The 23,382-nt window shown below is 40.9% G+C and overlaps 1 protein-coding gene across 3 annotated transcripts in view; it reads right to left on the bottom strand.

The window, feature by feature from the left end:
• TANGO6 (transport and golgi organization 6 homolog) overlaps positions 1 to 22,306 on the bottom strand; it is a 178,871-nt gene extending 156,565 nt beyond the window's left edge. For 2 of the 3 annotated variants that reach the window (XM_045814979.2, XM_087870528.1), the window contains exons 1-5: positions 22,174 to 22,306; positions 9,571 to 10,211; positions 7,302 to 7,418; positions 5,357 to 5,498; positions 315 to 451 (exon numbers count right to left, since the gene is read on the bottom strand). In XM_045814979.2, coding sequence (XP_045670935.2) covers positions 315 to 451; positions 5,357 to 5,498; positions 7,302 to 7,418; positions 9,571 to 10,211; positions 22,174 to 22,270 — 1,134 coding nt within the window. In that variant the 5' untranslated portion in view covers positions 22,271 to 22,306. The remainder of the gene's footprint in view (positions 1 to 314; positions 452 to 5,356; positions 5,499 to 7,301; positions 7,419 to 9,570; positions 10,212 to 22,173) is intronic. The other variant, XM_087870527.1, reaches the window with a different exon arrangement.
• Between the last annotated feature and the right edge of the window lie 1,076 nt (positions 22,307 to 23,382).

Genomic DNA, 23,382 nt, shown 5'->3' with positions numbered 1-23,382 from the left:
TTTAAATTGTATACCATGTTAATTTACTTTGTTTACTTAATATCTGTTTTTTTTAACTAATTGAAAACACTGAGGAAAGATAATGAACAAGATGAAACTTTAGTTTCATATTCGAGCTCTGAGAGCAAGTGGGACTACTCATTTGACAATGGGGAGGCGTTCCTAAACCTAACAACAAGTGTTTATTCGCCCCTCACTGAAAATAAACTTAAATATTATGTTGCTTTTACCTCCACATTAGAGAAACATTAAAGTCTCCTTTCTGTGAATAAACAGATAATCCTCACCCAGTGAAAAGAAACAAAGCTGTTTACCTGGGGGCAGATATCCCTGTAGTAATCCTCCGGGGAAAGACACTGCTGAGGACAAGAGGCCAGAATCTTTGCAATCAGGTCACACTTCTTCCAGTCAGCAGCCGCTGCCTCGCCATCACTCCCACCGGCCGCCCCAGCTGTCAGCAATGGACACAGATGTCAACAACAACTCATACCAGTTGCCCTACACAGGTCCTTAAAATTTCAGCAAAAAAGTGGTTTTTCTCTACTGAAAATTGCTCATCTCTTTTATAAGATAATCTACCCCTCTGCACTTCCATGTTGATTTCTGCGTAGTTCAGAGGAAAAAGTCACACTTAATCATTGTAATGTTATTATCGACATAAGTTGAATACTAGCTTCTTCTCAGTGTTTATTACTTTTATTATTATTATCATCATTATGTCTCTTTATATGCATCTTGTCATTTAAACTGCCTTAAACCAAAGCTATGCAGTAACAGGTACCAGATTTACCCTACCACCTTACATTACTGGGAAACTGGACAAAATATATAAACAATGGTTTTCAGACACTGGACAATGGCAGCCTAGGACAAATGACCCTTGAGACAAAAGAAGCAAACAAGGTGAGCTCCATGAATACCCTAGCCTACTACTACCTAGAGAGAGTTTTGAGGCCACAACACAGCAAAGGGGAACCCAAACAAAGCCTGGCATTTTGTTGAGTTAAAGAAAGATAGTTCACAGTTCAGGGAGGCTAAGGCAGCTACAATTTTCAGGGTAAAATACCAGAGATGAGGTATGTAAAGAGAGAGCGCCAGAGATCGGCAAAGGAGTCCTCTTTCAAATCTTTAGTAGAGTACAACTTGTGTATATGTGCAAAAAAAAAAAAAAAAAGAAAGAAAGAAAGAAAGAAAGAAAGAAAGAAAGAAAGAAAAAGAAAAAGAAAAAGAAAAAGAAAAAGAAAAAGAAAAAGAAAAAGAAAAAGAGGGGTGCCTGGGTGGCTCAGTCGTTAAGCGTCTGCCTTCGGCTCAGGGCGTGATCCCGGAGTTCTGGGATGGAGACCCACATCGGGCTCCTCCACTGGGAGCCTGCTTCTTCCTCTCTCACTCCCCATCCTTGTGTTCCCTCTCTCGCTGGCTGTCTCTGTCAAATAAATACATAAAATCTTAAAAAAAAAAAAAAAAAAAGAAAAAGAAAACCAAGGCTGAGGCAAGAATCACCAGAAAAAAGTAGGGGGAAAATCCCTAAAGCTCACACAGGGCTGGGAATAGTTTGTGTTCCCACTAGTGAGCATGGAAAGGCCTCTTAGTATACAGGGCATCAAGCAAAATCTCAGAATGGTATTGGCTCAGAAGGGGGCCAAATTACCTCAGATTAAAGGCTACTCTAGACACAGAGTAACCAGGCTTAAAAGCCAGGATCAAAGAGATCAAACTGAGTCTAAGAAAATTAACTGCATCCCAGAACAAAGCCTAACAAAGAAATACAACAAAATCTAGCAGCCAACAGTATAAAATAAAAATGTCCAGTATCCATTCAAGAATTTCCAGGCATATGCATACGATGGAGTATTATTTAGTCAGAAAAAGTAATAAAGGACTGATTCGTGCTACAATATAGAAAAACCTCAGAAACATACTAACTGAAAGAAGTCCAACACAAAAGAGCACATATTGTATGCTTCCATTTGGACTAAATATTCAAAATAGACAAATCCATGGAGACAGAAACTAGATCAGTGCTTATAAGGGGCTGGAGGAAAGCAGAATGGGGAGTGATTGCTAATGAGTATAAGGTTTTGGGGGGGAGTGGGGTGGTACAAACGTTTTGGAATTATATTTTGGTGATGGTTGTACAACTTTGTGAATATACTAAAAACCATTGACCTGTAAAGTGGATTTATGGTATGTGAATAATTTCTCAATAAAAAAAACTTACAAAGCATGCAAAGAAGCAAGAAAGTATGACCCATAATCAGGAGGAAAAATCATAGAAACAGACTCATTAAAACAGAGACAACAGGATTTGGAAACAAGGACACTAAAACAGTTTTACAAATTTATTCCTTATTTTCAAAAAGATAAAGAATGATCATGATAAGAGAAATGCAAGATATAAAAAAGACCAATATGGAACCTCTATTAATGAAAAAGAAAATATCTGTGGGTCGCCTGGGTGGCTCAGTCAGTTAAGCATCTGCCTTTGGCTCAGGTCATGATCCCAGGGTCCTGGGGTCAAGTCCCGCATCAGGCTCCTTTCCCAGTGGGGAGTGTGCTTCTTCCTCTCCCTTGGCCCCTCCCCCCAACTTGTGCGTGCTCGCTCTCTCTCAAATAAATAAATAAAATCTTTTTTAAAAAAAGAAAAGAAAATACCTGTAATGAAAAATACACTGGATGGGATTAACAGCAGATTAGACACTGCAGAAGAAAAAAATCAATAAACCTGAACTCATAGCAATGGGATTACCCAAAATGAAAGAGTAAGAAGACTGAAAAACAAAACAAAAAAACACAGAGCATCAGTAACTTATAGGACAACATTAAGCATAATATTAGGTGTAAATCAAATTCCAAAAAGAGAGAAGAGGGGCACCTCCCTGGCTCAGTGGGTAGAGCAGCACACAACTCTTGATCTGGGGGATCATGAGTTCGAGCCCCACATTGGGTCTTGTACTTTTTATTTTAATTTATTTTTTTTGAAGATTTTATTTATCTATTTGACAGAAAGAGACACAGCGAGAGAGGGAACACAAGCAGGGGGACTGGGAGAGGGAGAAGCAGACTTCCTGCTGAGCAGGGAGCCCAACGTGGGGCCCAACCCCAGGACCCTAGGATCATGACCCAAGTCAACAGCAGATGCTTAACAAGTGAGTCACCCAGATGCCCCTGGGGCTTGTACTTTATTAAAAAAAAAAAAAAAAGTTTTAAAGAGAGAGAGCTCTCAGAGAGGATAGAAAATAATATTTGAAGACAATGTCTGAGCAATTATTTCCAAATACGACAAAAACTATAAATTCTCAGCTCTAACAAGCTCAAGAAACATTAAGCAGAAGAAACCTAAGGAAAATCACCCACACCAAGGCATACCATAATCAAATTTCTAAAAACCACTGACAAGGAGAAAGAACCTAAAAGCAACCAGAAGAAAAAAGATACATCACGTATAGAGGAACAAAGACAAAAATGACGGCAAAAATATTTTCAAAAAGGAAGGTGAAACAAAGACTTTTTCAGATAAATAAAAGCCAAAGGAATTCACTGCCAGCAGACCTGCACTGTAAGAAAAGCTCAAGTTCTTCAGGCAGAAGGAAATTTGAATTAAAATTTGGATCTACACAAAGAAATGAAGAACACCAGAAATGGCAAATGTGTGAGTAAATATAAATTGCCTCAAATCAGTTTTGAAAAGAAACAAGATTTAAATAGATAACAAAAAAATATATACATGCATAAGTAGAGGGAAAAAAGCTCATAGCAAAAATAAGGCTCTATGTGTCTTATAACAGCTCTCCAATTTCCATGACCTTGGGTGAACTCTAACTTTTCTTTAGCAAAAAAATTTGCAAAGACCTCTTTGCACACAGCAACTTCTCTCAGATAACTGGTAATTTTTCATTTCATTGACCCTGGAAGGCACGGCTGGCAGAACTAGGAAGCAACATTACAGTCACTCTAGACCAAATCTATCAATATCTGCCTACCACGCTCACCTCACCTTTGTCTGACCGGACCAAGGTACATTTACCACACTAGAAATGGAAAGTCAAGATTGATTCTTCTGTCTCTCCTCTTTCCTCTCCACATATCCAGCCCTTCATTAAGTTCTGGCAATGCTACCTCTTTTTTTTTTAATTCATTCACTCATTCATTGAGAGAGAGAGCACGCACACACATGCGCAGGCCGAGGGGCTGAGGGAGAGGGAGAAAGAATCTGAGGCAAACTCCACACTGAGCGCAGAGTCCAACCCAGGGCCCAATCCCATGACCTGAGCCGAAATCAAGAGTCAGATGCCTAGCCTACTGAGTCAGATGCCTAGCCTACTGAGTCACCCAGGCACCCCTGGCACTGCTACCTCTTGAATACTTCTTATTGTCATTAATTTCTCTCCATTTCTATGGCCACTGCATTGATCCAAACCATGGGATCCCTCAGATGACTGCTTCTTAACTGATCTCCCTGCTTCTGCTCTTACCCAACCAATTCTTCACAATACATCCAGATAGATATTTCTAAAATGTAGATTTGATCATACCTCTCTCCTTTTTAAAACCTTCCAATGGTTTCTCACTGCCCTAGAAATAAAGTTCAAAATCCTGAACACCACACTCTGCCCTCACTGCTCTACCCACACTGAACCTTACTCAAAAACATTATGCTTTTTCTAAGTCAGTCCCTTCATACATGCTATTCTCTCTGCCCATGTCAGTCTTCTTTCACTCTTCAACTGATAAATTCTTACTCAGCCTTCAGGACTCAGTATAAATATCATTTCCATCAAAAAGCCACTAAGTATGCGGTAATTTGTCACAGCAGCAATAGGAAATGAATGTGCATGAGATATGGGAGATAAGCGACTAAACACAAAAGAAAGGCAAAGGAATCACCAAGATAAAGGTGAAAGGAGATCCCAGGAGGTTTGCTGTGCAAGAGATAATTAGTCCAGATTAGAGAAGACTCAGAGAGAGATGTCTCCAAGAAGATCAAATCAATAGAATATTGGGTGTATTCAAAAACACTGAAAGGAGACTTAAACAACAGGGAGAGAATCTGAGAACAGATTAGTCGTAGGGCTTGATTCCAGGACCCAGAGATCATGACATGAGCCAAAGGCAGACACTTAACCATCTGAGCCACCCAGGTGCCCGTAAGCAGTTTTAGAAAAATAGTCTGTTTTTGAAAAAGGACGAGAAAATGAGTTTCTGTGAAAAAGAAGTTCATTAAGATTTCATCTCCAAATCTAACCTCCTCAATCTCCACAAAGGCAGAGATGAGTCACAATCAGACCTTACAGTCAAATGCTAAAGACCCTGAGCGGAAGGAAACTGGATACCGAAGTAACAAAAACATATTTCTTACCCCCTGCTCCTTCCAGAATACCTCGGACTACTGCCTGAACACCACTGGGTCTCATCAACCTTTCAGAGAGCAGTTGCCCACATAGACGCCGAAGCCAAGCTGGGGCCCGATACCTAACTTGAGTCTTCTCATCTGTGCAGGGCTGAAAAAGGATGGAAAAGGCATGAATTCAGCGTCAGTGAAATAGACAGGATGTGTAGAAATCATTAAAATATATAAATATATACTGAGTCATACTGACAATTAACAGTATGATAAACAGACTTCGGAAGAGCACCATTTTTTTTCCTAAAAGAAACCTTCTTCAGCATCACTTATAAGTAGAAATACCATAAACTTCAAGCAAAGTATCAAGTGAAATTTCAAACCCAGAAATAGACAAACACATAGGTGAGTAAAGTACAGATTTTAGAAACACAAAGTTAATGTAACCCATCTCTGAGTGCAGTCCTTCCAATCAAATCTAGTTTCCATGTAAGAGTCCTATGAACGTTACTCACCACTAAGAGCGCAGTTCGTGACAGTAAGAGGCCATGCTAGTCCTTGCCTCCTTGGTCTTAGCTACTCTAACTCCTTGTGGCACAGCAGTTTTCAAAAAAGAGTTGAATTTCTTCAAGCACTCCTTTTTGAGAGCTCTGTGGAGCCACTATGAACAAAACAGACTTGGGGTCTCTTGTTTTGGGTCTAGAATGCAAACTATGTTGCAGTCAATCATGGTATGTAACTATGTGAACATAAAAATTAGTGACAGAAACATTTACTCCTATCTAGCCTGTCCTCTCTCTTTTATTTAAGGAGGACTAATAATTACCACTTATTGAGGGGGTTATGATTTGCCAGGCACTGTGCTAAGTAACTCCCGCATCATCTCATAATGGACTTGAAAGGAGTTACTATCTATTGTTAGGGAAACTGAGGGAAGGAAAGGTTTACTAACTCACATAACTGCGTGCTGGGGGGTGCTGCACTCCAGAGTATGCTGACCTCCAGAGCATCTGCTTTTCACCATGTTCTTAGACCGTATTGATTTAATCTGCCAAACCGTGGAGTCACCCAGAGAAGTGGGTGTGAGGCCAGAGGGGCCCAATGAGAGGCTACAGTAATATTCTAGAGATGAGATGAAAATGACTTCATCTAGGAGATATCTTTGCACCCAGCTTCAGCTGGTCCTTGTTCCTGACCTACCACTAATTCCCTTGGCCCTTCACTCTTTACTCAGCTATAGTCATAACTAAACGTAGATACTATAAACAAGGAGGTAACTTCATCTACATCATCAATTAAAACATTTCAGATAAATAATTATTTTTAAGGAAAAAAAGAACTATCTTATACTTAGCAGAATATATACTGATGTTTTCAAACAAAGGAGATAAAAATAGTCTCAATGATAGCCCTAATGTTAATGTCTTGACTATATATATTCCATTCAAAGAATAAGATGTCTAAATATTTCTGCCAGAAGAATGTATTGTCAAACAGCCAAATTTTAGTATTAAAAGAGTTCCATTTTCAGAATGAATAAAATATATTTTCAATAAAATTGCCATATTCTAAATTTAAAAAATGAGCAAAAATTCAAAATAAATAAATAAAAAGGCCATGTTCTTGGAAAAAGTGGCCATAATTCCATTAACAGAAAAATCCTTAAAAAATTACCCTAACGGTCGTGGTGCCTGACTGGCTCAGTTGTTAGAGCATTCAACTCTTGATCTTGGGGTTGTAGTTTCAAGCCCAACGCTTAGTGTAGAGATTACTTAAAAATAAAATCTTTAAAAAAAAATTATCTTAAGGATCAATATAACTTAGTTTTACAAATATCATTTAGCAATCTAAAGGATGAAATAAGACTCAACTAGATTATCAAGTTTCCCAGGAGAAGACAACACTCTCTCTGCACATAATCTTTAGTGATCCACCCACAAAAGTCCCCAGGCCTGAATACCTGGGGTGGTCCTCCCTGGAGGATAAGTAATTCTCGGACTGCTAATGGTTGATACACTTGATCCAAGATGTCTCTCAAGGCCTCCCTAGATAGCGTTCTTTCCTCTTCTGTTAAAACCTAAAAGAAACACGTACTTGGCTTTAGCAGGCAATAGAAGGTAATGTTTACAATACTGTACAAAAACATTGATGAGAGGACAGGAGAACAGGCTTCTTTTCCTCTTGACTCCCTTCCACACGGAGGAAGTTATAATATTAAAACGCTCCTGGCCCCCTCTGCATCCCCTCACTCACTTCCGGGCAGGAGATCTTAGGCACTTATCTTATTGGTGAGTTTGGAATAAACTTACTGACTGATGAGTGCTGGCATGTACGACTTGGCTCGTTCCTATTCTATGTCTTGGGAGCAAGTGCGCGTTCTGCTCTGCTCTTCCTTGCTATGGATTTTACAGAGGCATATCCCCTGCCATGGGGGAGCAGAAGGTGCCGCAGTTTCCTTAAAACTGGGTGAGTGGTAAGTGTGTTTAACTCCAGAAAGCACCGTTAGGAAGCCCAACTGTCTGCATCAATAAGCTGTATCCCCAACTCTGCCCTCAGGAGCAACAGAGATGACATTTTGAGTTTTCATCTCACTTACTCGGTTAACTTTTAATTCATTCAGAAGTTGGGTAGCAAAGAGGGGTGCTATTTGTTGGGTCCCCTTGAACCTCAACAGTACTATTCCCCTTCAGTAAGTGAGTAAGGCAGTCAGGATTGTGCCCATTAGCATCCAGCAATGTGAAGCACACGCACCGCTTAGAGCAGCTCCTAATGCTGGCACTTGCCCAGCTTCAAAACACGCACCCTCTGCGTTTCCCCTTCTGTCAATTCCACTTGCCTTCCTACGTGGTCCTTTCTGTGTGCTTCCCTTTTCTCCCTCCTGCTCCACACTCTGGGGCATTGCTTAGGTAATAGTAATAAGACCTCTCAATCCAGACCCCCCCCCCCATCTCAGAGAACTGGAGGCAGTAGGCATGCATAGTAGTAAAGAGCACAGTGCCCTGCTTCCCATAAGATGAAGCTACTGGGGGAGCTCACAATTTCATGTCCCTGCTAGGATGATAGCAGCTTTCAGACAAATGTTTGTGAACATATGCAGGAGACAGAAAAGAAAGGGAAAAACAGAAAAGAAACAAGATTAGAAGGTGACAGAGAGAGGTGACAGAGAAATGAGGTGGGTGGGCATTATGAATCTGGCTGTAGGGGCTAAGGAATTAGCATAGCCCACACCTAAAACACACTGACCTTTGATACATTTATATCTTTTTTCTTTTAAGATTTTATTTATTTGACAGAGAGAGAGACAGCCAGCGAGAGAGGGAACACAAGCAGGGGGAGTGGGAGAGGAAGAAGCAGGCTCTCAGGGGAGCAGGGAGCCTGATGCAGGGCTCGATCCCAGGACCCCGGGATCACGCCCTGAGCCAAAGGCAGACGCTTAACGACTGAGCCACCCAGGCGCCCCTCGATACATTTATATCTTAATCACTTCTTCTGGCTAGGCTCCTATGCTGATGCTGGTGGCCTTCTCACGAGGGACTAGTGGTCCCTGCTATGTTGTCTTGTCTCTTCAGTTAATGTCTTATGCTTCTGTAACCTCCACAGCACCTTTACAATCCAGGTACTCAAATCCTCACTATGTCAGCAAAAAAAACAGGCAAATACCCCTAATAGCTAATAATAACAATGAACAGTGATTGAATTATGCAGTGTACCCAGTGCTTTACATACTTCATTTCATTTAATCTTCCCAAGAACTTAATGAAGGAGAGATGAATAGTTTAAAACTAATATTAGTAGTAATTACTTTTTGATGAGCACTACTGGGGATTGGGCTAGGTACTTTACACACATTATCCTTAATCCTCACAACCACCTTCCAAGGCAGGTATCATTATACACGTTTTATTAAAAAAGAAACAGAGGCAAAAAAAAAAAAAGAAGAAGAAGAAGAAGAAAGAAAGAGAGAAAAGAAACAGAGACTCAAGAAAGAGCCCACAAAAATTGTCACAAAATGACAAGAAGAAACAGGTGTGCTAAGGACTAGCATCTAATACGTGAAGCTCCAGCCATCTAAAAAGATTCATTTATCCACTAGATATGCTTTGGCATTCAACAGGAATTCACCGTCTTTCCAACAGCCCTTTTCCGAAGAACTAAGAGTTGTCTCTTATGACCACACACACAAATATACACACATTCACCAAGAGAGACACACACTCATGTGTGTTTACCTCTTCCTCAGGGTTTAGTGGTTTTCTCTTGGTTGGGCAGAATCCCAGCTGGCACAGACCTGCAGCAAGATCCCCAAAATGGCGGCAGAAAATCAAGCTCCCCAGAGATGTGTGATGCGCAACATTTAGAAGAACCTTGCAGCTGCTGTACAGTCTCCGGGTTGCGTGAGGAGGAACATCGAGACACACCACGTCCTGAACGACGGCCCCAAACTCAGTTCTGCATCTCAAAGGGACTCCAACTCCAGGCATGAGATAGGGGCAGACACCCAAGGTGACTACGAACTGCAAGGCTGACTGGACAGTCTTCTGCTGTGAGATGCTGAGTGTATCTGGGCTCAGGGCAGGAGCAGCTTCTGGAGTCCTCAGGTTGGGTTTACCTGGACTGAAGTCAGCTGCAAGGTGGATCATGGTTTCCTTCAAGCACAACAGCAACAATAAGGCTTGAGAGCTGAAACTCCAGGTGACATCCACAGAGTTTTGTGGCCATTCTGCCTTATTAGCAATTTCATCCCTTAGGAATTTCAGTTTCCTCCAGTGAGGATCCTTCAGCAATTTGTCCTCCAAAGTAGACAGGTTAGAATTCAAAGTAACCAACAGGAGATCATGTTTTGTGATCTGTAGTGAAACTGAGTCCGATCCTTTTGAAGAAAAAAAAAAGGATCACATACATGGGAAACAAATGGTACTTTTCTCTGTGTGGAATGCCTTACCCACTCCAGCTCATCCTCTGGGGCCTGGCCCAGACGTCAGTGCCCCTGGAAAGCCTCCCCCAGCTGCACCACCCAAGCCCCAGCAGAATTCAAGACCACATTTTCTGCCTTCCCAAAGCACTTTGGAATGTGGTTAGAACAGTGTACCTAACGCATTATACTTCATCTAGTTTGTTTCTATTCCCCATGTGTTCTGAGGGCAGAGGCCATGTCTAGCCATCTTACTGGGCTTAAATTGTAGCCGTAACAGAAAAATAAAAGGCTGAGTATTTACCACAGAAGATTTTTCAAACTGTTCTAGGTGCCAGGGAAAAAGTACTGAACAAAACAAAGTTACTTCCTTAATGGAACTTATATTCTAGTGAGGCAGATCACAAAATACAGGCCTAAGGTTCAGAGGGATTCATTTAATCACCTCTCCGCCACAAAATATCTATTTTCAATTCCCCTCCAACCCTTTCTAAAATGGTCTTGTCTGCCCTCTACTGGTGAAGAAGCCTTACACGCTCACAGCAGTAGCTGACAGAGCTGACAACTCCCTCCTTGAAACACAATCATCTCTTGGCTTCTGAGACACCTCAAGGGCCATCCGTCCAGTGCCTCTGCTGGCGGCTCCTTTTCTACCAGGTCTCTACATTCTGCAGGGCTTCTCCTGAATTCTGCACTCCTTTCCTCGAGGATCTTCTCCAGGCCTGTGGCTTTAAAAACCATCTGTAAGCTACCAACTATGAAATTTGTATCCCCAGCCCATGTTGACCCTGTAAGTATCAGGATAAGTAAAAAGAAAATCACATCTAGGCACTAGATATGAAGCACTACATATGAGGGACGATGCTGTGAGTGTGAACTTATGAACGGGACTGCTAAAAGATGGTAGAAAGGCATCTTTAACACACTGACAGAACAGGGGCACCTGGGTGGCTCAGTCAGTTAAGTGTTAAACTCTTGATTTCGGCTCAGGTCATGATCTCAGGGTCGTGAAAAGGAGCCCTGTGTCGGGCTCCTCGCTGGGTATGGAGCCTGCTTAAGGTTCTCTCTGCCGGGGCGCGTGGGTGGCTCTGTCGGTTAAGCGACAGACTTGGTTTTGGCTCAGGCCCTGATCTCACGGTTATGAGATCAAGCCCTGCATCAGGCTCCATGCTCAGCATGAAGTCTGCCTGTGTCTCTCCCTCTGCCCCTCACACCACCCTCCCTCTCAAATAAATAATTTAAAAAAAAAGAAAAGATTCTGTCTCTCCTTCTCCCTTTGCCCCTCTCCCACTGCTCGTGACACTTTCTCTCTCAAAAAGATAAAATAAAATACTGACATAAGAAACAAAATGTCAACTCGGAATTCTAGATCTAGTAAAACTAACTTTCAAAAATGAAAGTAAAATAAAGACATTTCAGATCAATGAAAACCAAGAGAAATGTAAAATAAAGACATTTCAGATCAATGAAAACCAAGAGAACTGTCAGCAGATCTGCACTACAAACAAATGGTAAAGAAAATTCTTCAAGCTGAAGGAAAATAATACTCAGTGGAAACTGGGATCTTCCAGGAAGGAATAAAGAGCATCAGAAATGGTAAACATGTAGGTAAATATAAAAGACTATTGTCTCTCTTAATTTCTTCAAATATATATATGTCTTAGGCAAAATCTACAAAACGGTATTGGGATTTGTAACTTCTATATATATAATAAACATGAAAATCATAGCACAGGGGCGCTTGAGTGGCTCAGTTGGTTAAGCATCTACCCTTAGCTCAGGTCATGATCCCAGGGTGCTGGGATGGAGTCCTACATCGGGTTCCCTGCTCAGCTGGGAGCCTGCTTCTCCCCCTCCCACTGCTGCTCCCCCTGCTTATACTGTCTCTGTCAAATAAATAAACAAAATCTTTAAAAATATATGTATAAAATAAAAAATTTAAAAATCCTATCATAAAGGTCAAGTGGGGGTGTGGGAGCTATAAAATGACCCTTATAGTTGCAAGGTTCTTAACTGTTATGTGAAGTAATAACAATATTAATTCTAAGCAGATTGTGAAAAATTAAAGACATATATTGTAATTCCAGGACAACTATTAAAAATACAATACAAAAAGGAAGGTTATGGTTAGAAAACCATAATAAAATGTTGGTAATGTAAATAAATATAAGAAGTAACACACCTCAAAACTAGTTAAAACACCTTCTAAGAAACAAACTAGGGGCGCCTGGGTGGCTCAGTCGTTAAGCGTCTGCTTTCGGCTCAGGGCGTGATTCCGGGGTTCTGGGATCCAGCCCTGCATCGGACTCCCTGCTCTGCTGGGAGCCTGCTTCTTCCTCTCCCACTCCCCCTGCTGGTGTTCCCTCTCTTGCTGGCTGTCTCTCTCTCTCTGTCAAATAAATAAATAAAATCTTAAAAAAAAAAAAAAAGAAACAAAGGATTAAAATGAAATAACTAAAAGAGTGCTCAACAGCGCATTACCTATAATAGCATAAAATAAGAAATATATATTCAGTAACAGGAGATTGGATGAGTAAATAACCGTCTACCTGTGCCTAACATACTCTATGTAAGTGTAGTATTTATTTTATTATTTATTGTCTCTTTGCCAACTACAATAAAAGCCACTTGAGGACAGGAATGCTGCTCTGTTTTGTTCATTGTCGTATCCTCCTTGCCTGAAACAAGGCCTGTCAGATAATGTAGTATTGTTCAAAATAGGTAGTAGTTGAATGAATGAATAATGGAATATTTGTAGCCATTAAGTTATGTTGAGAGGCACGTGGCTGGCTTAGTCAGGACAGCATCTGACTCTTGATCTTGGGGTCATGAACTTGAGCCCCACATTGGGTATAGAGGGATTACTTAAAAAAAAAAAAAAAAAGTCTCAGGGGGCACCTGGGTGGCTCAGTCATTAAGCGTCTGCCTTCGGCTCAGGGCCTGATCCCAGAGTCCTGAGATTGAGCCCCACATCGGGCTCCTCCGCTGGGAATCTGCTTCTTCCTCTCCCACTCCCCCTGCTTGTGTTCCCTCTCTCGCTGGCTGTCTCTCTTTCTGTCAAATAAATAAATAAAATCTTAAAAAAAAAAGTCTCATTGAATATTATTTAATGACATGCTCATTAAATACATTCTAAAGTGAACAGAGGGGTGGGACGCCTGGGTGGCCCAGTGGGTTAAGCAGCTGCCTTCAGCTCAGGTCATGATCCCAGCGTCCTGGGATCGAGCCGCACATCAGGCTCCTTGCTCAGTGGGGAGTCTACCTCTCCCTCTCCCTCTGCCTGCTGTTCCCCTGCCTGTGCTCTCTCTCTCTGTCAAATAAATAAATAAAATCTTAAAAAAAAAAAGTTAACAGAGTATGAAATACTATATGAGCAAAAGATATGAACAGTTTACAGAAAAAGAAATGCAAATGACTTCTAAACATAAAAATATGATCAACCTTGCTCATAACAGAAAAGTAAATTAAAACTATACTGAAATAGCACTTCCATTTATCAACTGGCTAAAATCCAAAAGTTTCTAACACATTTTGTGGCAAGGTTTTGGAAAATCACGCACTGTCATACATTGCTGGAAGAAACGAAAATGGTAACATTCCTGAAGAGAGCAATTTGGCAATATCTAGCAAAATTACATACGTATCTAACGTTTGGCCCAGCAATTCCACTTTTTAGGAATCTATCCTATAGATAAACACACGGGTGAAATGCAAAATGACATATACACAAGGCTATTCATTGCAGTGCTTCTTGTATTAAGAAAGGACCTGAGACAACCCACATATCCAGTAAAAGAGAACCGACTGAATAAACAATGGTATATCCAGATAATGGCATACTTGTAAAAGAGGAAGACTGCTGTGAACCACTATGTAGTAATCTCTAAGACATAGTAAATATTAAAGGTAAGGTATAAAAGAATGTCTATATGCTACCTTTTGTGTAAGAAAGGAAACAAATATAAAATACATTATTTGCTTTTGTTGTCCAAAAGGCAGTGAAAGAACAAATTAAAAAGTAAAGTGAGTTATCTACAGAGAGAAAAGAACAGTGGGGAGGAGCTAGGGACAAATTATCCAGTTTCAGAGTTTTTGTTTTGGAACCTTATGCTTTTCATAGTTAAAAAAATTAAATAATTTTTTTTCAAAATAATTCCTAAAAATCAAAAACATACAAATGGATCTAACAATTCTGTACTTCATGTCCAAGGTTGTCAAACTACAACATGCAGATCAAATCTGGCCCACCACATTTTCCATTAAGTTTTATTGGAACATAGTCATGCCCATTTATTTATATATTATTTATGGCTGCTTTCAAGCCACAGCAGCAGAACTGAGTAATTATAACAGATTATATGGGTCACAAAGCCCAAAGTATTTACTGTCTGCTCCTTTACAGAAAAAGTATGCAGACTCTGGCTCTATACCAAGTTAGCAGCATAAATGCAGAGAATTCTTTCAAGTGACTTGAAATATAAAACTTTAGGGGCACCTGCGTGGCTCAGTCGATAGAGTATGCGACTCTTGATCTCGGGGTCGTGAGTTCAGGCCCCACACAGAGTACAGAGATTACTTAAAAATAAAATCTTAAAAGAAAAAAAGAACTTTATGCATCCTGAGGACAACAAACAAAAATCCCCTAAAATAAGTAGGTTTGTTGAGGATGGTGATGTAGGATTTGTTATTTTAAAATATTATATGCGTGTGTGTGAATGTGTTAAGCATATACTTATATATGTATGTATATATATGAAATAAGTAAGCTAATTTCAATTCACTAGATCCAATATTTCCAGATAAAAGATACAAATACAAAACTATAAATTATAGAAGAATGGCTAGGTGGACAAATATGTGATAGAGAAAGAATCTATGTCATGGTATATGGGTTTTCACTGGAAAACTCTGTCCACTTTTCTATAAGTTTGAAAATCTTCATAATGAAATGTTAGGAAAAATTTAAACTCCATATTTCATTTTTATGTTTTTTAAAGATTTTATTTATTTATTCGACAGAGATAGAGACAGCCAGCGAGAGAGGGAACACAAGCAGGGGGAGTGGGAGAGGAAGAAGCAGGCTCATAGTGGAGGAGCCTGATGTGGGGCTCGATCCCATAACACTGGGATCACGCCCTGAGCCGAAGGCAGACACTTAACCTCTGTGCCACCCAGGTGCCCCCATCATATTTCATTTTAATTGGGATATCAGAACTGTGGATTTGTTTTGTTTTCTGAAAATCCACATATTTCCTAGCTCTAATAATTTTTTTTAAAGATTTTATTTATTTATTTGACAGAGAGAGAGGCAGTGAGAGAAGGAACACAAGCAGGGGGAGTGGGAGAGGGAGAAGCAGGCTTCCTGCCGAACGGGGAGCCCGATGTGGGGCTCGATCCCAGAACGCTGGGATCATGACCTGAGCCGAAGGCAGACGCTTAACGACTGAGCCACCCAGGCGCCCTTCTAGCTCTAATAATTGAAGAAGTCTGTAAGTAATGACACCAGGAACAATGAATATGCCTAGTATCCATATTGGGGTCTCTAAATACCACTCCTCCTTAGGGGCTCCTGGGTGGCTCAGCAGGTTGAGCATCTGACTCTTGATTTCATCTCAGGATTGTAGGATCAAGCCCTGTGTGGGGTCTGTGCTGAGTGTGGAGACCGCTTGAGAGTCTCTCCGCCTCTCTGCCCCCCCCCCCGCCCACTCATACTCTCTTTCTCTTTCTCTAATAAATAAATAAATATTACTTCACCTTAAAGATAGCTGTTTTCAAGAATGGGGCAAGAAATGTGTAAGATGAGTCTGAGACATCTTGTCATGCTTGAAAGCAAGAAGGCTAACAAAGACTACTAGAGTCATGTCAAAGAGCCCAAGAGCCAATCTGGGAGTAGCTCCCACAAGCCACAAATGGACAATTTGAGTATCAAGACTAATGAGTACAATTTTTGAAACATATCATATACACAAAAAAATCTATTAGTTCATAATAAAACAAAGAAATTACTTCATTGGTTACCTTTGAAGATTGACACTATCATTCTGAAAACTGATCATAAAGGAACACTATGAACCTGTTATTAAAATATGCATATGTATATATACATATATACACACATACAAAGGGTCTCAAAGGTTATACGTCGAAGTATTAAATGATGACCTCTGAGTGGTAGGGTTATGGGTGATTTTTCTTTTTTGCTTAATTATATTTAAAAGTTTTTTCTAGAGTCAATATGTATAGTTTCTGTACTTAAAAAACTTATTTTAAGGTTATGAAATAGTATATAGTCTATCCATTTTTATCAAAAAGAAAAATATTTCCCAAAATGCAATCTCCAGATAGTGGAAATTAAGGTAATTTTAATTTTCTTCTTTCAGTTTCCATAAGGAATATAAACTATTTCTATATAAAGAAAAAGGAACATAACACTACTGGTTAAGAATAATGAGACTGATTGGGGCGCCTGGGTGGCACAGCGGTTAATCGTCTGCCTTCGGCTCAGGGCGTGATCCCGGCGTTACGGGATCGAGTCCCACATCAGGCTCTTCCGCTATGAGCCTGCTTCTTCCTCTCCCACTCCCCCTGCTTGTGTTCCCTCTCTCGCTGGCTGTCTCTCTCTGTCGAATAAATAAATAAAATCTTTAAAAAAAAAAAAAAAAAGAATAATGAGACTGAGAAGAGTAAGAATTTTTCAGTATTTCTCTAAGACCGTCCAGGGCAAGTGTTCTATGCGGTAGCATATCTGGTTCCTTTAGCTAATATGTACCTAAAAAGGAAAAAGGAGTGCTCTCCTAACTTGTCACCATTAACCATTAAGGTCACTAAACAACCTCTAAGTGACTTCCTGCAACTTTGTAAGATCTTTGAACCCAAACATGGGACACAAAGAAAATGATTTAAAACAAAAGCTATTAGCTGTTTTTCAAGAGACCCTTAATAAAGTAGTCTTGTCTGCCCTCTAGTGGTGATAAATACCATCTACTTGAAAATAACAAAAGCATCCCCCAAGGCTGTTTTCAAAATAGGGTATAGGGGCTCATGTTTTGAGGGGTTTCAGATCCTCCGGGAGTCTGCAAGTTCAAAACTATTTTCATATTAATACTAGGCCATTATTTGCCGTTTACGGTCTCATTCACTCTTGAGTGCGCCAACTGTGAGAAGTTCATTCGGTTCAGATTCCATAACCCAACTAACCTTCCAGATATTAACCTCCTGTTCAGTTTCAGTACGGTATGAAAAAATACACACAAGTAACTGAAAAGGCAATTGAGTTCTTCCTTTTCCAACTACATATCTACGTGAGTCTAGATTTTCTTCATCTATTTCAATCAAAACAACCTATCATGACACTAAACAGAGAAGCGAATATGAAAATCCAGCTGTCTTCTAATAAGCCAGACGCTAAAGAGATTTGCAAAAATCAAAACAATGCCACTCTTCCTGATAAGTTAGCTTTTGATCACTACTCTACACGATGCAGCCTCAAAATGCTACGTACATAAAACCATCCTTATCACACTTTGGGAAATGCTGTTCTTATGGACATTATTTATTCTTACCAATCACCAATTTAAATGCCTATGCCTTGTGACATTTAAAAGCAGACTTCAGTTTGCGTGGTACTTTTTATTATGTTCAAAGTGCAAAGCAATATGGAACGCAAAAATCAGTGTGGTACAGCTTATTTACAAATTATCAAAATTTTCGGCCCCTTCCCAACAATGTAATTCAAATTTAATGACAGAGTTCAGTGAATCTATATTTGGTATAGAAATTTATAGTTAGGAAAACTGTTGCTGAGATGGTCTCCATTTCTTACAAATAAAACTGCACTAAAATTGCCAAACCCCTGGGCACCTGGGAGGCTCAGTTGGTAAAGCATCCGACTCTTGATTTCAGCTCGGGTCATGATCTCTAGGGTCGTGGAATTGAGCCCCGATACAGGCTCTATGCAAAGTCTACTCGAGATTCTCTCTCTCTTCCCTCTGCCCCTCTTCAACCCTTGAAATAATAAATCTTTAAAAAAACATTGACAAATCCCTTTCAAATGTTGCTTAACACATTTCCTAACAACAGAGGTGAAGATACTATTATTTGCCCCATGATAGAGAATAGAAATGGAAGGCAGAGGAAGAGAAAAAGCTAAATGCAGCAGAACACTTCATGGCTCAAAAACGAAAGACCATTGACATCTTCCTTCCTGTCTATGTAATTCCCAAGAGACTGAATTCCTCTTCGTCTTATAGACTTCCACAGCTCCACTCCTGATGACTCCTCCTTTTTCCAATTGCTATCTACACCATCCTTTCACCACTAGCATTATCCCACCATGTTGAATCTCTCTCTTGGTCTACATGCATAGTACCATCTCTCCCAAGACAGACAAGATACTTGGGAGCATAAATTTTTATGTAATTTTGTTTCTCCAATAGCAGTGAGGTCAGACTACTATATACAGATGACTCTCAGTGAGTATTACCTCAAAGGGAGTCAATTTAAAGGCAAATCAAAAATAGTTTAATCCAGCTGGATGTCATTTTAACCAGTACTTTCATCCTGACTCCTCAATACCTCAGTCCATCAGGGACATCTGAATACTCATGATGCACAGATGTTTTTTAATTCCCTCAGCAGCTGATATGATAAAAGGAAACAGCAGGCAGATGCACACAATATATAATAGACTGGATGTGCAAAATCATTTTACCACAGTACATACTCTTTTTCAAATAGGAATGCTCGAATTCCTGTATGTTAAATGAGTACATGTACGTAACTCTACCACATATTTAGAGAGCATCTTTTATAAATGTGGTTTGTGTATATGTGCTTTGTGATAGATGATTATTTCCAGATTTTTTACTCATTTAACCTCATTCTCAGTCATTTCCAGATTCAGTTGCTAGACAAGTGACCTCTCAATTAGCAAGTTCAACTATGTTTTGCAGTTTACTTCTTCACTGGGGCAAAGTAGTATAGTTATCATACTACAGTGGAAGGCACCTGAGTTCAAATCCTGACTCTATTAAAAAAAAAAGTATCCAAAATATATAAAGAACTTATACAACTCAACACCCAAAAAACAAATAATCTAATTTAAAAATGGGCAGAAGACATGAACAAACATTTCTCCAAAAAAGACATCCAGGGGTGCCAGTTGGAAGAGCAAATGTTGAATCACTCCTGATCTCGGGGATGTGAGTTTGAGCCCCACGTTGGGTGTAGACATTACTAAAAAAGTTTAATAAACTTAAAAAAAAAAAAAAACATATCCAGGGTACCGGGGTGGCTCAGGTCATGATCCCAGGGTCCTGGGATCGAGTCCCACATCAAGCCCCTGCTCAGCTGGGAGTCTGCTTCTCCCTCTGCCTGCCACTCCCCCTGCTTGTGCTCTCTCTCTCACTCAAAATAAATAAAATCTTAAAAAAGAAAAAAAAGATATCTAGATGGCCAACAGACACACAAAAAGATACTCAACATCACTCATTATCAGGGAAATGCAAATCAAAACTACAATAAGATATCACTTCACACCTGTCACAATGCCTAAAATCAGAAACACAAGAAAGAACAAGTGTTGGTGAGAATGTGGAGAGAAAGGAACCCTTGTGCACTGTTGGTGGGAATGCAAACTGGCGCAGGCACTGTAGAACTAAACAGTTTGAAGTTTCCTGGAAACATTAAAGATAGAACTACCCTACAATCCAGTAATCACACTACTGGGCATTTACCCAAAGAACATGAAAACACTAATTCAAAAGGATATATGCACCCCTATGTTTACTGCATTATTTACAATAGCCAAATTATGGGAGCAGCTCAAGTGTTGTCCATCAACAGATGAATGGCTAAAGATGTGGGGTATGTGGGTGTGTGTGTGTGAGAGAGAGAGTATTATACAGCCATAAAGAAGAACGAAATCTTGCCATGTGCAACAATTTGGGTGGAGGTAGAGTATAATCCTAAGCAAAGTAAGTCAGAGAAAGACAAATACCATATGATTTCACTCATATGGTGAATTTAAGAAAGAAACAAACAAAAACACAAGCAAAGGAAAGAGAGCGAGCGAAAAAACCCCAAGAAACAGACTTAGCTATAGACAACGAACTGATGGTTACCAGAGAGGAGGTGGGTGGAGGGATGAGTAATACAGGTGATGGGGATTAAGGATTGCACTTGTTGTGATGATCACCAGGTGTTGTATGGAATTGAATCACTATATTGTACACCTGAAACTAATGTAACACTGTCTACTAACTATACTGGAACTTAAAAAAATAATTTAAAAAACATCCAGGGGTGCCTGGGTGGCTCAGTTGGTTAAGCATCTCTCTTTGGCTCAGGTCATGATCCTAGAGTCCTGGGATCAAGCCCCACGTCAGGGTCCCCGCTCAACAGGCAGTATGCTTCTCCCTCCTCCTCTGCCCCTCCCCTCAGCTTATTTTCTCTCTCTCAAATAAATAAATAAAATCTTTAAAAAAACAAACAAAACTCATCCTGGCTATGGCTGTCTGACTGGCTAAGTGGATAGAGCATGCCACACTTGATCTTGGGGTTGTAAGTTCAAGTCCCACACTGGGCACAGAGCCTACTTAAAAAATGAAAATAAAAAATATCCTGGCTTTGGGGGCCTGAGTGGCTCAGCTGGTTGGACGTCTGTTTTTGGCTCTGGTGGTGATCCCAGGGTCCTGGGATCAAGCCCAGCATCGGGCTCCCTGCTTAGCAGGGAGTCTGCTTCTCCCTCTCACTCCTTCTGTGCTTTCTCTCTCAAATAAAAATCTTAAAAAAAAAAAAAAAATCCTGGCTCTACTACTTAATAGACTGACATTGTACCAACTTCCAATGTGCCTGAGCCTTGGTTATTCATCTGTAAAATGAAATACAATAACTATCTCACGGGATTGTCCTGAGCATTAAATAATATACATACAAACAGCATGCTATTGGGCCTGATACTTAGTAGGCACTCAGTTACTATTATTAATGACTTCTTTTCACTTCTCCCAGGTATGGTACAATGTTTGGGGGAGGTTTTGCATTTTGGGGGGTATCTCAAAATCTGAGACTTGGAACATCACTTCCTACAAACCCCAGCCTGCACATATACAATCCTATCTCTTGTGTCCTTTCTCAAAACTTCAAATAACATCAGAGGCTCCACACTGAATAATTTGTCTTGGTTTGAGAATGGAGTTCGGCAGACCTCCATTCTGGGTCCGTGTTCTGCCCCTAATTTGACCACATGATCTGTGGCAGGTTACTTCATCTCTTCAGTAAGCCGTAAGTGTCCTCAGGTGTAAAAGGTCCGTGCCAGGCTCAACCACTGCCAAGGTCCCTTCAGATTCTAAACTGGGAAGATCTTGTCAACTCATCACCAAAGACTAAAAGTGACTGTAAATCCCTCCCACACACTGTATATCCCTAAATACTCTCCCCAAATCCAGCTCAAACGCCACTGCTTCCTTTTTCTATACGCCTCGGCAGTCCTACAAATCTCCAGCGTCCACATTAGACCCAGCACACTCAAGAGGCTGGACCTCACTTTCGGAGTCACAAGCGCCTACCCTTTTGGAAGCTCTCGCCGCAGTCCCTACCTCAGAGGGTGATAGTAAGGAATGAATGGAATCATGTACCCAGGGCGCTTAATAGTGAGTGCTGGCACAAGGTAAGCCCTCAGGAGACGTCGGTTACCATCAGTATTCAGCGGATCCCATCCCCTTCTTGATTCGGCTTCCTCAATTAAAATGAGGCTGGACGGACAATGCCCAAAGCCCCCAGGAGCCGGGCGGGGCGACCTCATAGCTGGGGATCCCAGGGAGGGCCTGAGGGGCGCACACTACGGAAGGCAGGGCAGCCCGGGAAGACTGGCGCCCTGAGAGTCCCGAGTGCAGCCCAGCGCCGAGATCCGTCCTCTCACCTCCCGGGCTCAGCAGCAGCTTCAGCGCCTCCAGAATGCTCTCCAGACTGCACTTTTCCAGAGCCTCGCCGCCCGCGGCCTGTCCGGGGGCCGCCATGACTGGAGTGGAACGCGCCGCTAGCGACCGGCTCAAGCGCCTGGGCGGACCGGAATTGCCGTCATATTGAATGTGGCGGAAGGCGCTAGGGGGCAGGGCCCGCTGCAAGGGGCGGGGCCTGTGGGGCGGGGCCGACGTTGTGGCGATGGGCGTTTTATAAATATTTTCTCAGGCCTCGTTTTACTCCCTTGGGGAAAGAAAACTGCTGACACAACCTGCCTACACGCACAATTTCAGAAATTCAATATGATTAACCACTAAATAAAGAATAAGGAACAGAGAGGTACAGTAGATAATCATGAAATAATACGTATCAGTATGAAATAATACGTATCAGTATGAAAATAATTGGGTAACGAAGCACTAAAAGAATGAAGTAAACAGATGCTATGCCTGTTATAATGAAGTCTGGATACATAAAACAATATTCAACTGAAAACTGTTGAATTTCTTTGTGAGTGATAGTTAAAAACAAGTGCTAGGGGTGCCTAGCTGGCTCAGTTGGTAGAGCATGTGACTCTTAATTTCAGGGTCCTGAGTTCAAGCCCCACCTTGGGTGTGGAGTGTACTTTAAAAAAAATAAAATTAAGTGCTAAACGCAAACGCATCATTTTGAATAGCTACAAATATTACTATTGGTGATGGATATTTGAAATGGACTAATTACAGTTCCCAATAAACTTTAAATCTTTGCTCTATTTACATTCTTGGAAAATTCTGTGTGTATTAAAATATGACCCCCATCCCCACCTGAAGAGTGTTAACACATAAAATAGCATTCATTTGAGAGTCAGACCATCAGAGACAGGTTTTCATCTATGTGAATCCTGGTGGGACATTTTTTGTTTTTAAGATTTATTCATTCATTTTAGAGAGAGAAAGCAATGGAGGGACAGGGGGAGAGGCAGAGGAAGAGAATCTCAACTAGAATCCCAGCTGAGCATGGAGCCCCATGCTGGGCCAATCCTACAACCCTGAGATCACTACACGGGACTTGAATCCACCACCCTGAGAGCAGGAGCAGAGGCAGACACTCAACTGACTGAGCCACACAAGTGCCCCTCCTGGTGGGACATTCTAAACTCAGGTTGTCTGAAAGTCATGCTACAAAT

Source organism: Ursus americanus, chromosome 21 (genome assembly GCF_024610735.1).
Source record: "Ursus americanus isolate L20-20 chromosome 21, mUrsAme1.1.p, whole genome shotgun sequence".
In the NCBI taxonomy this organism is placed as follows: Eukaryota; Metazoa; Chordata; class Mammalia; order Carnivora; family Ursidae; genus Ursus; species Ursus americanus.
This window is presented reverse-complemented; position numbering and strand designations above follow the sequence as displayed.